Consider the following 21,989-nt stretch of genomic DNA (forward strand, 5'->3'; position numbering starts at 1 on the left):
TATAATTTACACATCATGTCCCTAGAATAATGTGAACTATGGAGCCCTTTCTTGAAATTGGGAAACTAATTTAATTGTTAATAAACTCATGTATTAGGAATATGGTTAAAGTATTACTTGCCACCATATAGAAATCGTGGTTTACACAGTCGCCACTTTTAGACACTACACCTTGTACATCCCTTCCGTTGGTATTCATGAAAAGGCTTCGAGATAGAAACCGATGTGAGTCAAGTGTGATTTTGTACTGCAGATCTACATCAAATAAAAAAAAAAAAAAAATAGTAAAAAAATAAATAAATAAATACAGTTTTACTTCAAAAATGACCACATACATACCATAATTTTCCTGCTTGTTTTCACCAGATTTAAGTTCTATTCTGAAGCAATACATTGCCTGGATGCACACAGTATTTCTGTTGATCACACAATTCTTTATTTCCATGTTGATGGTGTCTGGTTGGAAACGCATTGCTACTGTCACTTCTACAACATCTCGAGACCTAGAATAAAAAAAACACTAAACTCATTAATGCTGTAAAAGTATATATTTAAGTCTGCCCATATTCTACAGTGCAAAGAATTTGAACATTTTTTTTTTTTTTTTTACCAAATGCCTCCAGGTTGCCACATTGCATTGAATTTTACAGAAACTTACAGTGGCTGAAGATTGAAAAGGAAAAGTAATTTTTAATAACATTATTATAATATGCCTTTGTAGCAATTGTATGTTATATTGCTTTTTTTTTCCATTTACTTTTCTTCTCACAAAAGTGAAGTTACCTTTAAAATTAATAAGATTAAAGTAGTTGTAAACTCAAAGAAAGATTACTGCCAGATCCCCTGTTCTAGCAAGCCATACTACACTATGTACATGTTTGTATAAAATTATGCCTCTAAATACCTTATTTCAGTTTGTTTCTGGTAGGTCACGCGACCAACTAGAAATTTAAGGTCTACAGTGTGAGAAACCGAGATTCCCTTCTGATGTCAGCCGGGAGAGGTCACATGGATGCTGTGCTGTCTGCTCAGCCCCTCTCGCTGTAGCCCTTAGATCGAGGGAGGAGAGCGGCTGGAGGTCACATGACTGACCAGAAACAAACTATGGCTCAGTAGAACAGGGGGGCTGGCATTAGTCTTTCTTTAACTTTACTGCCAACTACTATTAGCGGAAGGAGGGTCTGGGAAGAGATCCGCACACACACACACACACAGGAGCTGACAGGCAGGGAGGGAGGGGGGGAGGGGAAGAGAGGAGAGCGGGGGGATGACGAAGGCACGTAAATGCTATAGTTGATATACTAATTTGCTTGTTTTGTTTTCTTACATTCAAAGCAAATCTATACTTCATTTTAGACTTTCACAAGTAAAAGACTGCCTAGAAGAAGACACCCATTATTAACTTTATTAACCAAGAAAGTCTCCTCTGTGCTCCACCCTGATTTAGTTTCACTTATATTATCACCTGGCTTTACTAAACTCTGCAAATCTCAAAACCCCGTTTCCAATGAGTATGTGTTACTGGCCACTCAATGGGCAGTGAAACAACAGTTGGCAAGATCTATGAAGTTAGAAGTAGTCAGGCCCCAGAAGTGAACAGTGGCACAAAAAGGACTGCATAATGTGTTTCCAGAGCCCCTTAATATATAGATGATAAAAAAAAATGTTATTATAACAATGATAACCACAACAACAGCAACAATTAGCTATTATATTTTCTAGCTGAACAGATTAGGACAGATTTACTGAGGTGTCAAATCTGGTTCTGTTGAAAAATTAAAACAAAACAGTTTGTTAATTGTTTCCAATTTTTGGAGGTGAAACTATAAACTTTTCAGCCACTAGTTCACAATTTGTTCCGAATGCATATCCTAGGACTCTTCCTCAAGCCCAAGGTTTAGGCAAACTCGAACCTCATTCTGAATCAGCTCACTGAACTTCTAGCAGGATCAATGGGTATAAAAACCTGTATAATGGTTTCAACTGTATATTGAACAAACCAAAAGGAAGTAAATAGTAGAAGTTAATTGTCCGGGTTTACTTTGACTTTAACATGATTTCAATACCTACCAAAACAGAGAAGCTCCTCCAAGACCTCCAATTGTTACATCCGTCAGTCCATCCCCATTCAAGTCCATTTTGCCATCAATAGACTGACCAAAAAATTTGACTTTTTTCCCATCTCCGCCTGATGGAATACGCTGTTAGGGATCAAGCAAAACCACTCTTTTATCTCAATAGCTTTTATTGATTTTAAGCACAAAGTATGAGACCAACAAATACAGTTTTGACACATACCTGAGCATAGTCGCTTTTTATTGTTTTTGCACTTCCATGATAAATATACACAGCTCCCCTGTGATCGCCCTCTAGAGGAGCCCCTATAGCTACATCATTAAAGCCATCCAGGTTGAGATCTGTCACAGCTGCAATAGCTGTTCCAAAGCGAGCCCCACAGGGTTCATTTTCTGCTTCTTGTTTGCAGGTTTGTTTCATGGGCTCCAAACTCATCTCATGCTTAAAAATCTCCTGTGAAGACAAAAGTATGTGTGAACATTATCTACTTATTAAGAAATAAATATTTAAAAAAAACTGGTCTCCAGCCAGAAATGTCAACTAGAACTGCGAGCAAAGGGACTATTACGGTGCACATTAGACATATGAAAACATTGAAAAAAACAATTATATAAAAGAATTTAACTAATTTATTTAAATATAAAAACATTTAACAATACAGCATATGGAAAGCTCATGGGGAAGGTGAAGTATTTCAACTAGTTTCGCTTCTCAGCTTCTTCAGGAAATACATACATCTAGGAATATACACATGAAACACAATTAAATCAACAATGAAAATGTAGAATGACTTTAAATAACAACAAGAAATGGAGCGAGAAAAAACAACATTGTTGTAATACAGATCAACATCTTCAGAGTCTTACCCCAACGCCTTCGCCCCAGGATAGCTCAAACAGACCAGGGGAAACCTCCCCCGGTGACTGGGAGAGGTATTAGCCCTGACACAAGCCGATATCTACATGAAAATATTTGTATTAAACTCAATGGTTTATAATCTAGTCCTGTAGCGTTTTACAGGTGGTGACCCGATGTGGACTTCTTTTGCTTGACAAAAAATAATTATAAATAATGTTCCTGTCCCTCTCTCCTCTTTTCTTATTTCAGTTATCACAAAATTGTCCCCTGTGGCTGTCTTTTTCTTTGTTCCCATTTTTCAACACTCCTCTTTCCCCACCCCCCTCCCCTTCTCCCGCCCCTTCCACCTTTAATCAATCCCCCTACCTTTCGCCCTTCTTTTTTATCCTTTGATCTCCTGTCACGTGGTTCATTCATCTTAGGGGTACACCTAATGACTCAATCACTTCTCGTCACATTTGTTTATTTTTGGTCAAGCACACAAAGTCCACATCGGGTCACCACGTGTAAAACGCGACAGGGCTAGATTATAAACCAGTGAGTTTAATACAAATATTTTCATGTAGATATCGGCTTGTGTCGGGGCTAATACATCTCCCAGTCGCCGGGGGAGGCTCCCCCTGGTCTGTTTGAGCTATCCTGGGGCGAAGGCATTGGGGTAAGACTCTGAAGATGTTGATCTGTATTACAACAATGTTGTTTTTTCTCACTCCATTTCTTGTTGTTATTTAAAGTCATTCTACATTTTCATTGTTGATTTAATTGTGTTTCATGTGTATATTCCTAGATGTATGTATTTCCTGAAGAAGCTGAGAAGCGAAACTAGTTGAAATACTTCACCTTCCCCATGAGCTTTCCATATGCTGTATTGTTAAATGTTTTTATATTTAAATAAATGAGTTAAATTCTTTTATATAATTGTTTTTTTTTCAATGTTTTCATATGTCTAATGTGCACTGTAATAGTCCCCTTGCTCGTAGTTCTAGTTGACATTTCTGGCTGGAGACCAGAATTTTCAAATATTTATTCCATACATAATTGGGATGATGGTGCATCATGTAAGGTTTTATCTGTAACTTACCGGTAATTTAAATTTTTCTGCAAGGCCTATATTTAATCTTTACTTAGTAGGAAAAAAATGACTTGAAAAATCAATCACTTTAAATGATGTTTCCTAGTTTTCAGAGGAGTGGAAAAGGATCTACTTCTTTGCTTAGCATTTACTGCTGCCCATCAGCCCTGAGAAACGAGATCTTTGCATAACGCTAGTCAAACCACCATGACAGCTGGAGAACTGAACTTCCTGCGTTCCCCATTAGTGGGGGTTCTCTTTTATAAAATAATCTGCTTAAAGGCCATTGACACAGAATTCTTGAAGTATGTTAATATCCTTTTCATGTTAACCACATTGTAGCACTGTGTGCACCAAAATAAAATAGAGCCTTCTTGAAACAGAAGATTGCGTAGCAACCAGTTCCTGTTACAACAATAAGTACCTTGATCAAGATTATGTACATTAGCATACAGAGTACAGAGGTCAGGAATATGTAACATACATCCTGCTGTATAGAGTGCAGAGATCAGGAGTATTTAACATACATTGCTGCTCAGCTTAATTATTAGTGTTCACTGATAATAAATAATCCCTCCCACCATCATTGGTGGTCAGTGCCAGTAAACAATACCAATCTCAATGCCAATCTTTGAAATAAAGCAACTTGATGGTCAATAAACCAGATGACTGACCTATTCTTAAGCCTAGTACACACAAGCCAAATGTTGGCCAGCATACAGCTCCTGTTTATAACAGCCAGTCCGACAGAAGCTGACTGGCACATGACTGAAAAAGGTCTGCCGACCGGCTCTTAATCAGTGCTCTTGGCCAATGGCTGAGAGCACTGACCGGAGTGTTCTGGCGGAAGGGCCGTCCCCTGTCAGAACACAATAGCACAGCAGGGGAGATCACTGTACTAACATTGGATTGTTAGTACAGTGGCTCTGACCTGAGCTGTAATGTATACGAGGCTTTAAATAGACAGCGACAGGCGCCTTGGCCAATTGGACCACCAACAGGCTTTTTAAACTTACCCAAACCCACCAACTTTCTGTTAACTGCCTAAGGCCGCGTACACACGGGCGGATTGTCTGGCCAACTTAGTCCGCTGAAACGTGTTTCAGCGGACAATCCGCTCGTGTGTGGGCTTCAGCGGACTTTTTCAGCGGACAGTCTGGCGGACTAAGTCTTTCGGAATTTCCGTAATTTTGTCCGTCCAAACTTGGTTTCAGCGAACAGTCCGCTCGTGTGTAGGCAAGTTGGATGGACTAAGTATGGCGCATGCTCAGAAAGGATTTACACGCCGAAGGTTGCATTGCAGTGTATTGGACGTCGTATTTCTAGTCCCGTCGTACGTGCTGTACACGTCATCGCGCAAGCTTTCAGCGGACTGTCTGTTCATCGTGTGTGGTCAAGTCCGTTCATTCAAAAGTTGGACGGACTGTCTGTCGGATTGTCTGACGAACTTAGTTGGGCAGACAATCCGCCCGTGTGTACGCGGCCTAAGAAGTATATAATAAAGAAACCCTGCGCTTATCCCTGCACTTGTCAAAAAATTATCAATACAAATTGATTAACAAAACAATTTGTGATTCAGAAAATAATAAATAAATAAAGAAGGCTGCAACCCAATAAGTCCAAACACAGGCTTAATACAAAATAAAGAAAAAAGATTGGGACACTCCTCTAAAATACCAATATGTGTATACACAATACTTGAACAGTGTATCCAAATCAATGTTAGCAACAATTCAGTAGTGATCCAGCAAAAATAAAAAATATTGGTACACAAATAAAGTCTTTGCTACAAAATGAAGTCCATGCAATATGTGACAGTTTCAAAAACTTCTTAGTATCCAAACCCGAGGGGTTAATTCTTGAAGTGAATATGCCGTGTTTAAACGGTTTCTTGGACAAAACAAGGCAAATAGTGCTTTTAGAAGGAATCTTCCACCACACAAAACACGCCTCTTACTGGACTAATACGATCTCCTTTCCTAGTTGATACCATGTTATGAGAAAACACATCAAGTGGAGCCAAGCAGGCTGGTGCTGACTGCCACTGTGCCCATTACTGTGTTTGTCACGCTGGTTTTTATTGTCAAAATTGTTGAGAGTGAGGAGTGGGCAAGCACCATCCATCTAACATTGTGGGATCACTTCACTGATCATGATTGGAACAGAGGGAATCTCCTTCCTACTGATGATTTTCTAATTATACCTCAAGTAAATGTGATCTCTATAATCGGAGATCATATTAATATGGTAAGAGGCGTGTGTTTTATGTGGTGGAAGATTCCTTCTAAAAGCACCCTTTTCCTTGTTACCCGTCAGTATACCTGATCACAGCCAAACCAGTTATATGATGATGTTATACTGCACTGATGATAGCATGTAAAAAATCTAAATATAAAAGTGAAAACAAAATTTTAAACAAATTTCATAATTGTCCAAAAAATTGTGACAAAAAATTAAAACTTCAAAAAACTTGCCATGCCTCTTACTAAATACCTTGGACTTTCCAGAAAGGGGTAATTTGGGGGATATTTGTACTGTCCTTGCATTTTTGGACCTCAAGAATTGAGATAGGCCATCAAGATCAATTGATTTTCAGATATATACCATAGACTTTGGACTGTATAGCTTTCCTACAGACTAAATAATAAACACTGATTTGGTTTTATTTTCACCGAAGAAATGTAGCAGTATACATTTTGGCCTACATTTACGAAGAAAGATTAATTATTTGTGAAATTTAGATTTTTTTGTTTATTTAGCAACAAATAAAAAACCCAGCGATGATTAAATACCACCAAATAAAGCTCCATTTGTCTGAAATTCCAAGAGCTTTGCTGTGTGCACTAGTGTGCAGTCATGTTGGAACAGGAAGGGGCCATCCCCAAACTGTTCCCACAAAGTTGGAAGCATGAAATTGTCCAACATGTCTTGGTATTCTGACGCCTTAATGCCCTGTACACAGGGTTGGACATTCCGACGACAGAATCCATCTGATTTTTTCCAATGGATTTTGGCCCAAACTTGTTTGCATACACACGGTCACACAAAGTTGTTGGAAAATCCGATCGTTCAGTAGACATGTGCATTCGTTTTCGTCCGAATGCATTTTCGTCCGAATTTCAGCTATTTTCGTTTTCGTTTTGACAAACGATAACGAAAGCACAAAATCCGAAAAACGAAAGATCTGACATAAATAAATGCTTTATTTTCGTTTTCATTGTTACAACAGTTCGATATAGAATAGGAGATTCGACATGACTCTGACAACAATCTGTGTCTATAGAACCTGTGTTCGAATGTGCCTAACCTTACCTCTATTAGTCCAAGATTATATAGAGAAAATATTCGACAGAGAAAAAAGATTTGACAGAGAGAAAAGATTCTGCAAGATACTGTCCTAAAAAGTGTTTGGGGACCCGGGTCCTGCCCCAGGGGACATGGATCAATGCAAAAAAAAGTTTTAAAAACGGCCGTTTTTTCGGGAGCAGTGATTTTAATAATGATTAAAGTGAAACAATAAAAGTGTAATATTCCTTTAAATTTCGTAGGGGGGGTTGTCTATAGTATGCCTGTGAAGGGGCGCATGTTTCCCGTGCTTAGAACTGTCCCTGCACAAAGTGTCATTTATGCAGGAAAAAAAGTCCTTTAAAATCACTCGCAGCTATTATGAATTGTCGGCTCCCGTAATACAGAGAACACTCATTGAAAGTCATTGATAAAAAAATAAATAAATAAATAAATAAAAAAGCGTGGGGGTCCCCCAAATTCAATTACCAGGCCCTTCAGGTCTGGTATGGATATTAAGGGGAACCCTGCCTCAAATTTAAGAAAAAATTTGACGTGGGGTTCCCCCTAAATATCCATAACCAGACCCTTCAGGTCTGGTATGGATATTAAGGGGAACCCCGCGTCAAATTTAAAAAAAAATTGACGTGGGGTTCCCCCTAAAAATCCATACCAGACCCTTTATCCGAGCACGCAACCTGGCAGGCCACAGGAAAAGAGGGGGGGACGAGAGAGCGGCCCCCCCCCTCCTGAACCGTACCAGGCCACATGCCCTCAACATTGGGAGGATGCTTTGGGGGTCTGTGACCCCTCAAAGCACCTTGTCCCCATGTTGATGAGGACAAGGGCCTCATCCCCACAACCCTGGCCGGTGGTTGTGGAGGTCTGCGGGCGGGGGGCTTATCAGAATCTGGAAGCCCCCTTTAACAAGGGGACCCCCAGATCCCGGCCCCCCCTGTTTGAAATGGTAAGGGGGTACAAAAGTACCCCTACCATTTCACAAAGAAAGTGTAAAAAATGGTTAAATAAAACAAACACACTTTTGAAAAATTCCTTTATTAAAAATAAAAAAATAAAAAAAAGATTCCAGCGGCGGTAATCCACTCTTGCTATCCAGCGACGGACGGTCATCTCTCCAGCGATGTCTCATCTCATCCAGCGCAGCGAAACCATCCTTCTTCTGTCTCCGTGTAGGAGACACTGCAGGCATTCCGGCGGCTCACGTTTCTTATATACAGAGGGCGGGGCCACCCGTCACCTGACCCCGCCCCCTCTGACGCAAGGGGAAACCCGGGGTTCCCTGTGACGTATGGGTGACCCCGCACCCCTCTGATGTAACACAGGCAGGTTTCCGTTACATCAGAGGGGGGCGGGGTCACCTATACGTCATGGGGAACCCCGGGTTTCCCCTTGCGTCAGAGGGGGGCGGGGTCAGGTGACGGGTGGCCCCGCCCTCCGTATATAAGAAACGTCAGCCGCCGGAATCCTTGCAGTGTCTCCTCCACGGAGACAGAAGAAGGATGGATCGCTGCGCTGGATGAGATGAGACATCGCTGGAGAGATGATCGTCCGTCGCTGGATAGCAAGAGTGGATTACCGCCGCTGGAATCTTTTTTTTATTTTTATTTTTTAATAAAGGAATTTTTCAAAAGTGTGTTTGTTTTATTTAACCATTTTTTACACTTTCTTTGTGAAATGGTAGGGGTACTTTTGTACCCCCTTACCATTTCAAACAGGGGGGGCGGGATCTGGGGGTCCCCTTGTTAAAGGGGGCTTCCAGATTCTGATAAGCCCCCCGCCCGCAGACCTCCACAACCACCGGCCAGGGTTGTGGGGATGAGGCCCTTGTCCTCATCAACATGGGGACAAGGTGCTTTGAGGGGTCACAGACCCCCAAAGCATCCTCCCAATGTTGAGGGCATGTGGCCTGGTACGGTTCAGGAGGGAGGGGGGGCCGCTCTCTCGTCCCCCCCTCTTTTCCTGCGGCCTGCCAGGTTGCGTGCTCGGATAAAGGGTCTGGTATGGATTTTTAGGGGGAACCCCACGTCAATTTTTTTTTAAATTTGACGCAGGGTTCCCCTTAATATCCATACCAGACCTGAAGGGTCTGGTTATGGATATTTAGGGGGAACCCCACGTCAATTTTTTTCTTAAATTTGAGGCAGGGTTCCCCTTAATATCCATACCAGACCTGAAGGGCCTGGTAATTGAATTTGGGGGACCCCCACGCTTTTTTTATTTATTTATTTATTTATTTATTTTTTTATCAATGATTTTCAATGAGTGTTCTCTGTATTACGGGAGCCGACAATTCATAATAGCTGCGAGTGATTTTAAAGGACTTTTTTTCCTGCATAAATGACACTTTGTGCAGGGACAGTTCTAAGCACGGGAAACATGCGCCCCTTCACAGGCATACTATAGACAACCCCCCCTACGAAATTTAAAGGAATATTACACTTTTATTGTTTCACTTTAATCATTATTAAAATCACTGCTCCCGAAAAAACGGCCGTTTTTAAAACTTTTTTTTGCATTGATCCATGTCCCCTGGGGCAGGACCCGGGTCCCCAAACACTTTTTAGGACAGTAACTTGCAAATTAGCCTTTAAAATGAGCACTTTAGATTTTGAACGTTGGAGTCCCATAGACTTTAATAGGGTTCTAAAGTATGCTATCTTCTTTATACATTCGACAGACACCATAAGCCTTCAAAGACAGATTCGACCGTGATTCATGTGGATTTTCGGACGAATGCAATTTTTGAACGAAAAACAAAATAAATAAAAACTAATTTCGGGAGTAACTAAATAAATTAAGTTTTCAGACGAAAACGAAATTCCGAAACGAAATATTTTACTCTGCACATGTCTATCGTTCAGAATGCGGTGACGTAGAACACGTACGATGGGACTATAAAGAGGGCAGTAGCCAATAGCTTTTGTCTCATGTATTCTGAGCATGCATGGCACTTTGTCTGTCGGAATTGTCTACACAAGATCGGAATTTAAACGATCAGATTTTGACGTTGGAAAATTTTAGATCCTGCTCTCAAACTTTGTGCGTCGGAAATTCCGAAGGAAAAAGTCAGATGGAGCCCACACACGATCGGATTTTGCGATAACAAGATCCAATCGCACATTTTCCTTCGTAAAGTCCGACCGTGTGTACAGGGCATATGAGTTCCCTTCACTGGAACTAAGGGGCCAAGCCCAACTCCTGAAAAACAACCCCACACCATACTCCCCTCTCCACCAAAGTATTTGGATCAGTGCACGAAGCAAGGTCCATATAGACATGGATGAGCAATTTTATGATGGAGGAAATTGACTGGCCTGTACCTCAACCCAAAAATCTTTGGGATGAATTAGAGCAGAGACTTCTCGTCCAATATCAGTGCCTGGCCTCACAAATGTGCTTCTGGAGGTATGGTCAAATATTCCCATAGAGACACTCCTAAACCTTGTGGACAGCCTTCCCAAAAGAGTTGAAGCTGGTAAAGCTGCAAAGCGTGGGCCAACACAATATTGAACCTTACAGACTAAGACTGGGATGCAATTAAACTTCATGTGTGTGTAAAGGCAGGCGTCCCAATACTTTTGGCAATATAGTGTATATGTCTAGCTGCCTCTGAGTCGGTGAAGTCCGTCTTATCAGAGAGGTGAATATAACTCAGATATGAGACTGCCAGCAAGTAAAATGCTAACTTACATCCTTATCAAATCACATAGATATCTGAAAATGCTAACCTCCTGAATGCTATAGACGTACACTTTTCCTTGTTCTTGTTTTTCAGCTCCCATAAACATCGGTGCGCCAACCAGAAGAATGTCACTGACTGCATCTCCATCTATATCTACTGTGGTGAGGACACTTCCAAAATAAGACCCAATCTAAAAAAAGTGGCATTAGCAAAACAAAGATATACGTTAAGGTATTGCAATAGAAATGACACATATGACAGTCTCTACAAAGTACATAGACAGATTGTACAGTCTGTTGTTTATAAAGCTTTCACACATACTGCTACTACAGCCAGCTGTTTTTTTTTTTAAGTTTACATTATTCACTGAATGGTTAGTTAATATTGATTCATAGATTTGCACAAAAAGCAATCACAAGCATTTTTTTTTACAACTAATCCGTTTACCTTTAAAGCTGAAGTTTAGGTACGGAATTGTTTATACATTTACACAGGGATCTTTTTTTCTCAGAAAATCGGTGCTGAAACTCACCCTCCCCAGCCAATGCCCCGCCTCAACCACACCCACAACCCCACCCCAAGTCCCACCTTCCTTTAGAGGTGAATTATACGGTTGCCAAATAGTGGGTGTGATTGAGGCTCAGAATTGTGTATCGCAGAAGGCACTGGGTTCAGAACAGTGAAACACACAGAGTACAGGACTCAGGAGTGCATATCATACAGGGTGCAGTAGCCATAAACATGTACAGGATCAAGAGTATGTAATGTACACTGTACATACATAATCTGAGGCAAATGATACACACTCCTAACCACCACCCCTGTATACTGTGCTATACTTTATATAATCATGAGCCGTTCTCTTTATACTCGGCTGTATTTTGCATACTTCAGACCACTGCACTCTGTCAGTTGTGTTGTACCTCACTGCTGAACTCTGTATGCTGTGATGTATTTTGCATGCTCCTGACTGCTGTAATCCCCACATACAGAGTGGTTGGATTATTCAACATATATCCCTGTGTACAAAGTGCAGTGGTCAGGAATATGTAATATAGAGTGCAATGTGCAGTCCAACATACATTGTGCAGGGGTCAGGAGTATGTAACAGAAAACCCATTTACAGAGTGCAGATGTCATTATTATTGTCCAGAGGCCATTAATGTAACATATGACTGTAAGAGGTATGTAATGTATAGCACAGCATACAGTTATGACTAGGTAATGTACAAGGTATTTTACTAAATCATCACTGTTGCACCCTGCATGCCCTGCCATACATGACATACTCTTGGTTACTGAACTCTGTATATTTTGCTGCCCCCCAGCAAAGTTCCCTTGTCCCCATCCAAGCAAAAATCCCCCACCCCTCAAAGTAACCATCAATTACTCGCCTCTGCACACACCTTTGCTTTTCTCGGTGCCCCTCCCCATTCTCAGCTCAGCTCTGTGTCCAACATCCACAGCCCACCTACACACCTCCCCATCCACAACACACCTCTTCTGCACCATCCACAGTTCAACTCTGTACTTTTTCCACAATTCACCTTAGCACTCTGTCCACAACTTACCTTTGTACCCCATTAACATCTCACCTCTGCACCTCTCCATCCATAGATTACACCCCCCAGTCCACAACTCACCTCAGCGCCCCCATCTACAGCTTATTCCAGCTTTCTCACAAATCGTCCCACCCCGCCCCAACACAAAAATCTCTCTCACCTGTTCACAGATTGTCCTCCTCCCCCACAGCTCTCTGTCACCTCTTTTTCATCACAGTGACGTTCCTGCAGCTCTGCCTATTAGCAGTGTAGCACGGAGTAGAGGAGGAGCTCTGTTCTGTGCTACACACAGTTGTAACAGGCTGCAGGTGGAGAAAGAAGCTGCCTCCCCAAGCCCCATATTTACAAATAATGTGGGCAATTGCGGAGACCTGCTGGGACATCCATCTGTAATCATCCAGCATCATGTGCTCTGGATGCAGTGCCGACACTAGCACAGAAGCAGGTGGAGGGAGTGATTCCTTTACTTTTCTGTGTTACATGACAAGGAAAGGGAGAGGACAGGGCTGTCAGAGGTGGCAAAACTCCGTTCCGGCAAGTTCCAGCAGAAAAAAAGCCCTGCATATACATTGGATAAGCTTTGACCAGTGTAAGTTTGTATGTGCCATACCTATGTGATCCCCTAGCTTCCAGGGACTAGCCAAGTGGCTGCCCTACTGTATTGTGAAAATACAAGGGTAATTGCTCAGTATAGACATTATTCAGGAAACCACTTGCATTTTCTCAATGGATGCAAATCATTCTCTGATTGGATGAGGTGGGGCAGTGACGTCACAATCTCCACCTCATCCAATCAGACAACACTTTGCACTACTAATTGTTACAATTACAAAGGCTATCACCTAAACTGAACATAGGCTTATCTGGGGTTCAATGTAAACAGAAGACCTAATAGATGTATTCTTAAATGTTCAACTTATATATTTAACTATTTTAAAATTCAATCAGTAATCATGCCAAAATGCAACTAAATCAAATGTTCTTGTATTCTTATTAGGACAGATACATTTTGGACAAAGCCTGGAGCCTACCACAAAGGGGAAGGTCCTCGGGCACACCACAACCCATTGAATGGCTGGCCCCCCTATGTGCATCCAAAGGGATCAGTTTATTATATAGTCACAGTAATGAACACTTACCTGTTCTCCATTTAACGTGCCAATAATTTTGATGTCTCTTCCGTGCATTTTATAAAGGATAACTTGACCCCTGTGGTTGTATCGAGGCTGTCCTGCAATGTAGATTTCTCCTCCTTTTACAGATGCAGAAGTTACAGTATATCCTAAAAATACAAGCATGTGAAGAAGTCAGAACCTTGTATCAGCAAAGTGCTCGGAAAGGACAGTGTATTATAGCGGGGGCTCATTTATTGTTCAGTGGATACAGAGTCTGCTTTTTGATAAAAATCCAACCTTTTTTTAAAAAGTTTTAATTTTTGTATTAGATTACAGATCATTGGCAAAATTTTAAAAGAAGCAAAAAAAATAAAAAAAATGTTCTGAAAACAGTGAAAAAGCTAAATTGTATAATATTTAAAAAATAAAAAAAAGGCCTGCAAGTGCCACTCAGTTCCAGAGAAACACAGAGTAAGAGGAAACATGGGCATAATAGCTGCCACGGCTTCTCGCGGTTGAATAAATGCTAAATTAAAGATAAATTAAATTTAATGCCATAAATATGCAACTGGTAGTCCCTTGTTCACATATAATGCCATGTGCGTCTTAAATTCAATCAACTGTTCATAAGTGCCACATGACAAATGAATCAATTTTTTTGGCATAAACATCTTAGTCACATATACTGGCATGTTCAATATACTTTATTCATTTATGCCCAAGGTATCCCAGTATTTTTCCCTCAAAAATCCACAGGGATGAACCATTCTGCAGTCAATTGTTGTGGGTCATGGAGATTGTATGTAAGGCTTCTGACCGATTTCACCAGTCCCACCTGGCTGCATAAGAGGCAGCTTTATGCATTTAGATAGGTAAAGTTTGAGTTCTATAGATATATATATATATATATATATATATATATATATATATATATATAGCTTGTGATATTGTGTTTTACTTAATGGGACATCCATGGTGTTTTAATAATTGTTGGTACAATTATTACTGATTAGTATTCCAATGTTTCTCTTCTCCCTCGGTTTCTCTCCCTCACTGAAGGAGAGGGACAGGGGAGGGGAAGGTGCCTGATATCCTCCTATTAACCAATGACATCATTGATTGTTAAGACACTGGTGGCTAGACGGTTGTAATGGTACACAATGAAAACCTGTGGCTTTGTCTAACTAATAGGAAGGCTTGATCCACCAGTAAGCTTGTATACAGTTTTTTTGGGCAATTTTTAGATATTTTGCCAAGGCACCCCTGAAGACATCCCGGTTTAAAAAGTCTGCTGTAGAATCCTGACACCATCAAGATCAAAACAGGGTCTAAAGCCCTTCTTGGATTTGTTGATGCTGAGGGACAGTCCACCACCAGAGTGTGGGGCAGCACCATCTGCCGGGGAGCAGAGGATCAGGTAAGTGAAGACTCTTCTCCTTTCGTCTAGGCAAAATGAGCAATTAACCCTTGCAGTGTGGGAACATCTTCATATCAAGGGACACAACATTGAAGTTCTGGTACTTTGCATTAGGCAAAAGCAGCATGTTGTAAAATGTGACTTCTGTTTAAATTTAGCATTTACTTGGCAGACATCCTGCTTCTGGTATTCCAGACTCCATCTGAACTATTGTATTTTACCAGAGCAGACCTGATTCTGCAATGAATGGATTATAATAGTTCGTCCAAAATATAAATGGGTTATTTAACAATGCAAGCACAGTAAACCATATCAGCAAAATATGATTCAACATACTAAATTGAAATCTGATGGATATAGATAACTTCTCCTTGTGCTTCAGCTTACAGTGCTTAACTAAGTAAGCAGAACGGTGTCCTGAGTGTCCCTTTGCTGGAAATGGGACCAACCATAATGTGCTGTTTCTTTGAATTGTTTGGTCTTTAAGTAGACACTTATAGGAAACACCTCCTATTGACCTGTAATTCAGAGTGCATCCTGCCACTGTCTGTGTCTATAGCTGGTCACTGGCATCAGGAAACACAAAACATCACTTGTTAAGAGCATCCATTCAAATGTGAAGACAAAACAATATCATACACATAATCTCTACAGAGACACGTTCACGTTTCCTGCCATGAAACGTTATTTAGGTTTCAAGTTTCCAGAAAACCAAGACGTGGGTGGGCAGGGTGTTAGACTATTAGATTGTCATTTTCAGTGTTAGTTTAGTCCAGATTGTTGTTAAAGTAGATATAAAATCTCATATAATCTTTAAAGGCATAGTTCACCTTTTACAGAAACTGGCCCATGCAGACAAGGGGCCCCAGTAGTTGAAAATACAGTATATTGTGCTGTTTGGAAAATGATTGGTGGCACTCAACCGCAGAGAGAGAGAGAAAATCAAGAGGAACATAGATCCTCTATGGTTTAATGGGGCACTGGGGGAGTCTGGTGACCATCTTGTGTCAGACAGAGTCTATTAAAGACCCGGTCTCCCAAGCTTGGCATGCATTTCTCATGTGGCTAGTGTAAGAACAGGCCCCCCGTCTGTCAGGGACAGTGATTATCAGCAGGTAGAGGTTCAAGAAAGAGTAGGGACATGTCATCCTTCCTGGAAACCTCCCTGTTTGGGTAAAGAGGTGCCAGATTGCATTCCACCTCTCAAGACAGATGCTGTCGCTGCACCCAAAACCTGCTCTTACACTCTTTGATGCAATATTCTGTGAGTGTACTCAGTTGGGTTGTCTTCCCACCAGGTAGCTGTGCTTTACTGAACTTTAAAGTAATAGTAAAAGCTTTTATTATTATTTTTTTTAATAACAAACATGTCATAATTCCCTGCTCTGTGCAAAAGTTTTGCACAGAGCAGCCCCGAACCTCCTCTTTTCTAGTCCCCCCGCTGCCTCTTCTGGCTCCACTCCCCTGCCTAGTGTCCCTATAGCAAGCCACTTGCTATGAGGGCAGTCGTACATGCTCACCGTTCTGAGTGTCTATAAGATACACAGAATGCAGTCAAGTAAAAAATATTATGCCTTTACAACCACTTTAACTTCAATACATTTCTGCTACTGCAACTGTACATTTACAATGCGTTTCTGGGGCCCTGCCACCTTTTTTAAGTATCATACTTGAAAAAGGAGGCCGGCCTCTGAAATGTGTTGTATATGCCCCCTTTTCACTCTCAATGGTTGCTGCTTTGATCCAGATGCTGCCAACTTCCTCTGGTGGTCCTGGAGTCCATGCATGACAGCTGTCTGTGCCGGCCAGCTGTGCTGCTCTTCACCATCTTCACAGTTTTGCAGCCCTTCGCTTATCTTACACATGCAAGTGTGATTTTATGCTTTTAATAAATGATACATGCTCGTATTGTTGTTTGCGCTGTGGGCATTTTTTTTTAACTGCCTAGACATCAGCTTTAGAAGAAAACTAAATGATCCTGCCATGATGAACCTTGATCAGACATTTCCTGTAATGGGGTTGTCCTGTTCTATCAGATAAACCTCACGTGGAGAGTGCAAATGGCATCTATTGATACACATAGTTCAAGCATGGTCCACTACTGTCATGCTGAGCAATGATAACCCTTAGAAGCTCGTGTGAGTGCATACAGTAAGTACATTAGATAGAAAGTTTAGACAGTACATTAGACAGAAAGTGTCTGAAAGAGGTTAGAGGAGATCAGCAACACTGAGATGGGGAAAGGGAAAAAGGTGAGAACGAGATTCTATGGGAATACATTTTAATTGTATATGATTCATACTACATGTCATCTGTTTAGGATTTACAATTACTTTAATAATGTTTTCATGGCCCATTTTTAATCCCTTTGGTTATTCCCATTTCTGTACAAACTATAAAATGGCATTATTGATTTAGATCTCTAGAGAGTCTTATTAAAGTAGCAGCTGAATAGGAATTTCAAACTAACCTAAGTAGGCTGCCAGAGGCTCATTTCTATCTTCATGCCCTGTGTGAAATGAACTATTCCCTGGGGTGACAACGTCATCAGGTTTCATCATGACAACTGTCCCATTCCAGTCATAGGCTCCAACTGCACCAAGCATCACCCAGTCCTAAATCATAGAAAAGTATATATAGAGAGGTTAATGCAAATTAAACTGTGTATTATTATTTCATAAACAACAAAGAACCTCTACTCCTAAGGCTCCATTTAGACCTATGCATTTGCATTGCGGCAAAGCATGAAACACATTTGTGATGCCTTGGCCAATGCCATTGCGATGCCATTACTTAGAGAATAGCGGTAATTCCGTCCACAATTCAAAAAGCCTAGGTGTGAATGGAGCCTTGGGGAAAGCTCCAGTTTAAGGGAATATTCTATATATTGCATATAACTAGAAATACCATAAAAGACGTTTAGTGATTTCAAGGATAACTTAACAAAAATTCAATATTTTGCAGATTATAGTCCTTAGATGTAGTGACTTCCTTTGTCTTCTTTTAAGATAAAAACATTTTCAGCAAATATAGAAAATGCCTGTTGACCCTTCCAGAAATGCAGTGTCCTTGTCACTTCATGTGAGCTGCACAGAAAAATATCTTTCTTCCTAGGCTATTTTCCATAATTTACCACTTGTCCTGGAGATGAAGAGATACACACATGTTTGTAGGGAGGCAACCATGGCTTCCTCTATTGATACGGTGTAGGAGAGATATAGCTACTCAGGAGAAAATACCAACAAGGACTAGTAAGCTACAATTTGTATATTACATTTTTGGTTTTAGGTTTAGATTTTTACATTTAAATTTTATTAAAATGACCTATGCATGCCTTTTAAAGCGTATTAAATAATGTAAAACTGTGCAATTAAAATAAACTACAGAACAAAGAGAACAAAAGGCCAATAGTAAACCCTAAGAAAGTCTGATAATTGATAAAAAGTTCAGTAACAAGCCAATACATTACAGGGGGGTCATATTGGTGACTTACTTCATCAGGGTTTCAGACTTTATGAAAAAAAGGATATTTAAGATTGAGAATAATTTTGATTTGAAGACAAATCTATGAGATTGTGGGATAGCTCTGGCAACTGGGCTGGCAAATGACAATGTTGCATTTCTGTACGGTATAATAGCCCGACACACTTATGCAGAATGCACCTAGATATCTGACATCTTGCTCGCTTGGTTGACCTACTGATATCCCCATATGAATTCTGTAAAGCTAGGTTCACACATATGTGGTTAGTGTGACCCCACACCAACCTTATATGTACCTTGATTTGAATGGGCACCAATCGTTCATGCACCCCTGCATGTCTGCTAAAAGGTAATGCGTTTTGCCTGCAGATGCCTGTGGGTGCAGGGTGATTTTGGTGAGATACCCCCTATGACAGGGGTAGGCAACCTTGGTATGCTAATGGTGGTGAAACTACCAATCCCATTATGCCTCTGCCTTTAGGATTTATACTTATGTCACAGTCTTGCAGCATCTCATGGGATTTGTAGTTTCACCAAAGCTGGGCTGCCAAGGATACCGATCACAATGAAAAGGATTGCTTTTTCTTCTTACAAAACTGAAACTGATCAGCTGGTTATTGTGAAGGTAGATCCTCCCATTTATAGATCTGGCTAACAAAAGGTCATGGTAAGGCAAGTATGATTATTCCAAATCAGTAATTGGGTTCTCTAAGATATAGTTTAGTAGAACATGGTTATTTCTTTTTTTACTTGAGTTAAATGTGTCATCTGTTGAAGTGGACCTGTGTCCAGACTGTGGACAATAAAGTGCTTATTGACATTTTGGTCATATTGAGACCCTTTTTAACAGTTGATTACAATAAATAAAAGATGTTTAACAGGTGTAACAAAATTGTGTACATTTTATGAATTTAACCGGCACTTTGTGACCTCATTGGGAATTTTTTTTACTACTTTTCCTGTGATGCCCGGACAATAAATGGGAGTAGTTGTCCACAGGACAGGGAGACACATTCATCAATAAAAGGATTGTGAGAAGTGCTAAACCTCCTCCACACCACTTAAAATGTGTTACTGTCTATTCCCCTATTGGAGAGATTTCCCATCACTTCCTGTTCTAACAGAAGGTTAGGGGGATTCTCTTCAAACCTGTCAGGCTTATCCCTAATGCAGGTCAGACACTATGGCTAGCTTCTAGCAGCCCCCTTTCCCATAAGGCGAACAAGCCTACCAATGCTGGGATGCCCCCAGGTCTTGTACACAATGCTATAGTGCCTGGCTACCACACCAGGGCAGGCGGGAACTGAGCAAAGCAAATAGGTACTTGCAGTTGGCACAGACAGTCAGGGTAGTTTAATGACAGTCCAGGTACAGGGCAGGCAAGGTTCAGAGTAGTCAGAGTTTAATCTGTAGTCAGGCAGGTAGACAGAGTTCAAAGAATAGTTGATATCCGATCTGAGGTCATAAACAGGGAAATCCACTCAGCAGAGCAGAAAAAACAAGAAACGCAATATTAAGCCTGAGACTGCAGGCGTGGCTAAATTAAATCAGGTTTGGCCTCCAACCAGAGACTGGTCACATCAATCACCTTGCAGGTGGACAGACAGAGAGTATGTATCAGGATGCTGGAATGAGACTGGCATCTGTGATGCAGCAGGAGAACACGTATCAAAGAAATAGGAGTGCCACAAAAATGGTTTAATGTAAAAAAATATATATCTTTAAATTTCAAGTAAAAATGTCAACACATATCACAGGCTTTGACCTTCCCTCCTACTTTCTCTAATTTCTTTCATCGAAGCTTAACCACTTGAGGACCGCCGTATTGCCATTGTACGTCAGCACAATGGCACAGGCAGGCATAATCACGTACATCTACGTGATTGCCTTCCAGCGGGTGGGGGGTCCCATCGGACCCCCTCCCGCTGGTTACGGCGGTCCGATTCGGTCCAGGAGCGCTCCGTGATGAGGGGATGGCCGTTCGTTTTCGGCCACCCCCTCTGGATCGCTCCTGGCCAATGAGAAGCTTCCTCCCCTGTGTATTGTTTACACAGGAAGGAGGAAGTGATGTCATTCTCCTCGGGGCGGTCTTTTTGACCGGACTACGAGGAGAAGAGTAAAAGTAAGTCTGCACGAACACTACACTGACATGTAGGTACACACAGGCACACAAACCCCCCCCGATCCCCCCCCCGATCGCCCCCCGATCCCCCCCCCCGCCCCCCCTCCCCCCCCAGTCACAGTGTCACTGATTGCATTGATCATTTCTTTACTGATCAATGCATTCAGTGTCAGTTGTGACAGTAAAAACTGTCAGGACAGTTAGTGTTAGGTCCAGGGTAGCCCCCTATCACCCCCCCAATAAAGATTTAACCCCCTGATTGCCCCTAGAGTTAACCCTTTCACCCCCTTTTGCCAGTGTCACTAAGCGATCATTTTTCTGATCGCTGCATGTGTCGCTAGTGTCGCTAGGTAGCTAGTTATTTTTTTAGGTTCACCGCCAGGTTTTTATATCGCTAGGTACCCCGATATACTACCCAATAATGTTTTTAACCCCCTGATTGCCGCTAGTTAACCCTTTCACCCCCTTTTGCCAGTGTCACTAAGCGATCGTTTTTCTGATCGCTGCATTAGTGTCGCTACAGTCGCTAGGTAGCTAGTTATTTTTTTAGGTTCACCGCCAGGTTTTTATAGCGCTAGGTACCCCGATATACTACCCAATAATGTTTTTAACCCCCTGATTGCCGCTAGTTAACCCTTTCACCCCCTTTTGCCAGTGTCACTAAGCGATCATTTTTCTGATCGCTGCATGTGTCGCTAGGTAGCTAGTTATTTTTTTAGGTTCACCGCCAGGTTTTTATATCGCTAGGTACCCCGATATACTACCCAATAATGTTTTTAACCCCCTGATTGCCGCTAGTTAACCCTTTCACCCCCTTTTGCCAGTGTCACTAAGCGATCGTTTTTCTGATCGCTGCATTAGTGTCGCTACAGTCGCTAGGTAGCTAGTTATTTTTTTAGGTTCACCGCCAGGTTTTTATAGCGCTAGGTACCCCGATATACTACCCAATAATGGTTTTAACCCCCTGATTTCCGCTAGTTAACCCTTTCACCCCCTTTTGCCAGTGTCACTAAGCGATAATTTTTCTGAACGCTGCATCAGTGTCGCTAGTGTCGCTAGGTAGCTAGTTAACTAGGCTCCCAAAAAGTCCCCCACATGTGGTATCCCCGTACTCGGGAGAAGCAGCAGAATTTATTTTGGGGTGTAATTTGACTTCTGCCCATAGCATGTGTGAGCAATATATCATTTAGTGACAACTTTGTGCAAAAAAAAAAAAGTTTGTAATATTCCCGCAACTTTTGGCAAAATATAAAATATTCCATGGACTCAACATGCCTCTCAGTAAATAGCTTGGGG

At 41.3% G+C, this 21,989-nt stretch overlaps 1 protein-coding gene across 1 annotated transcript in view; it reads right to left on the minus strand.

Annotated features, from left to right (window-relative positions):
* The window catches only part of ITGA1 (integrin subunit alpha 1), a 223,978-nt gene that overhangs the window by 53,574 nt on the left and 148,415 nt on the right, over positions 1-21,989 (minus strand). The window contains exons 11-17 of the mRNA XM_077462760.1: positions 17,559-17,703; positions 13,696-13,838; positions 11,041-11,184; positions 2,299-2,529; positions 2,071-2,201; positions 340-503; positions 122-255 (exon numbers count right to left, since the gene is read on the minus strand). Coding sequence (XP_077318886.1) covers positions 122-255; positions 340-503; positions 2,071-2,201; positions 2,299-2,529; positions 11,041-11,184; positions 13,696-13,838; positions 17,559-17,703 — 1,092 coding nt within the window. The remainder of the gene's footprint in view (positions 1-121; positions 256-339; positions 504-2,070; positions 2,202-2,298; positions 2,530-11,040; positions 11,185-13,695; positions 13,839-17,558; positions 17,704-21,989) is intronic.

This window comes from Lithobates pipiens, unplaced genomic scaffold, assembly GCF_037356315.1.
Source record: "Lithobates pipiens isolate NorthernLeopardFrog02 unplaced genomic scaffold, aLitPip1_a1.2 Scaffold_3, whole genome shotgun sequence".
In the NCBI taxonomy this organism is placed as follows: domain Eukaryota; kingdom Metazoa; phylum Chordata; class Amphibia; order Anura; family Ranidae; genus Lithobates; species Lithobates pipiens.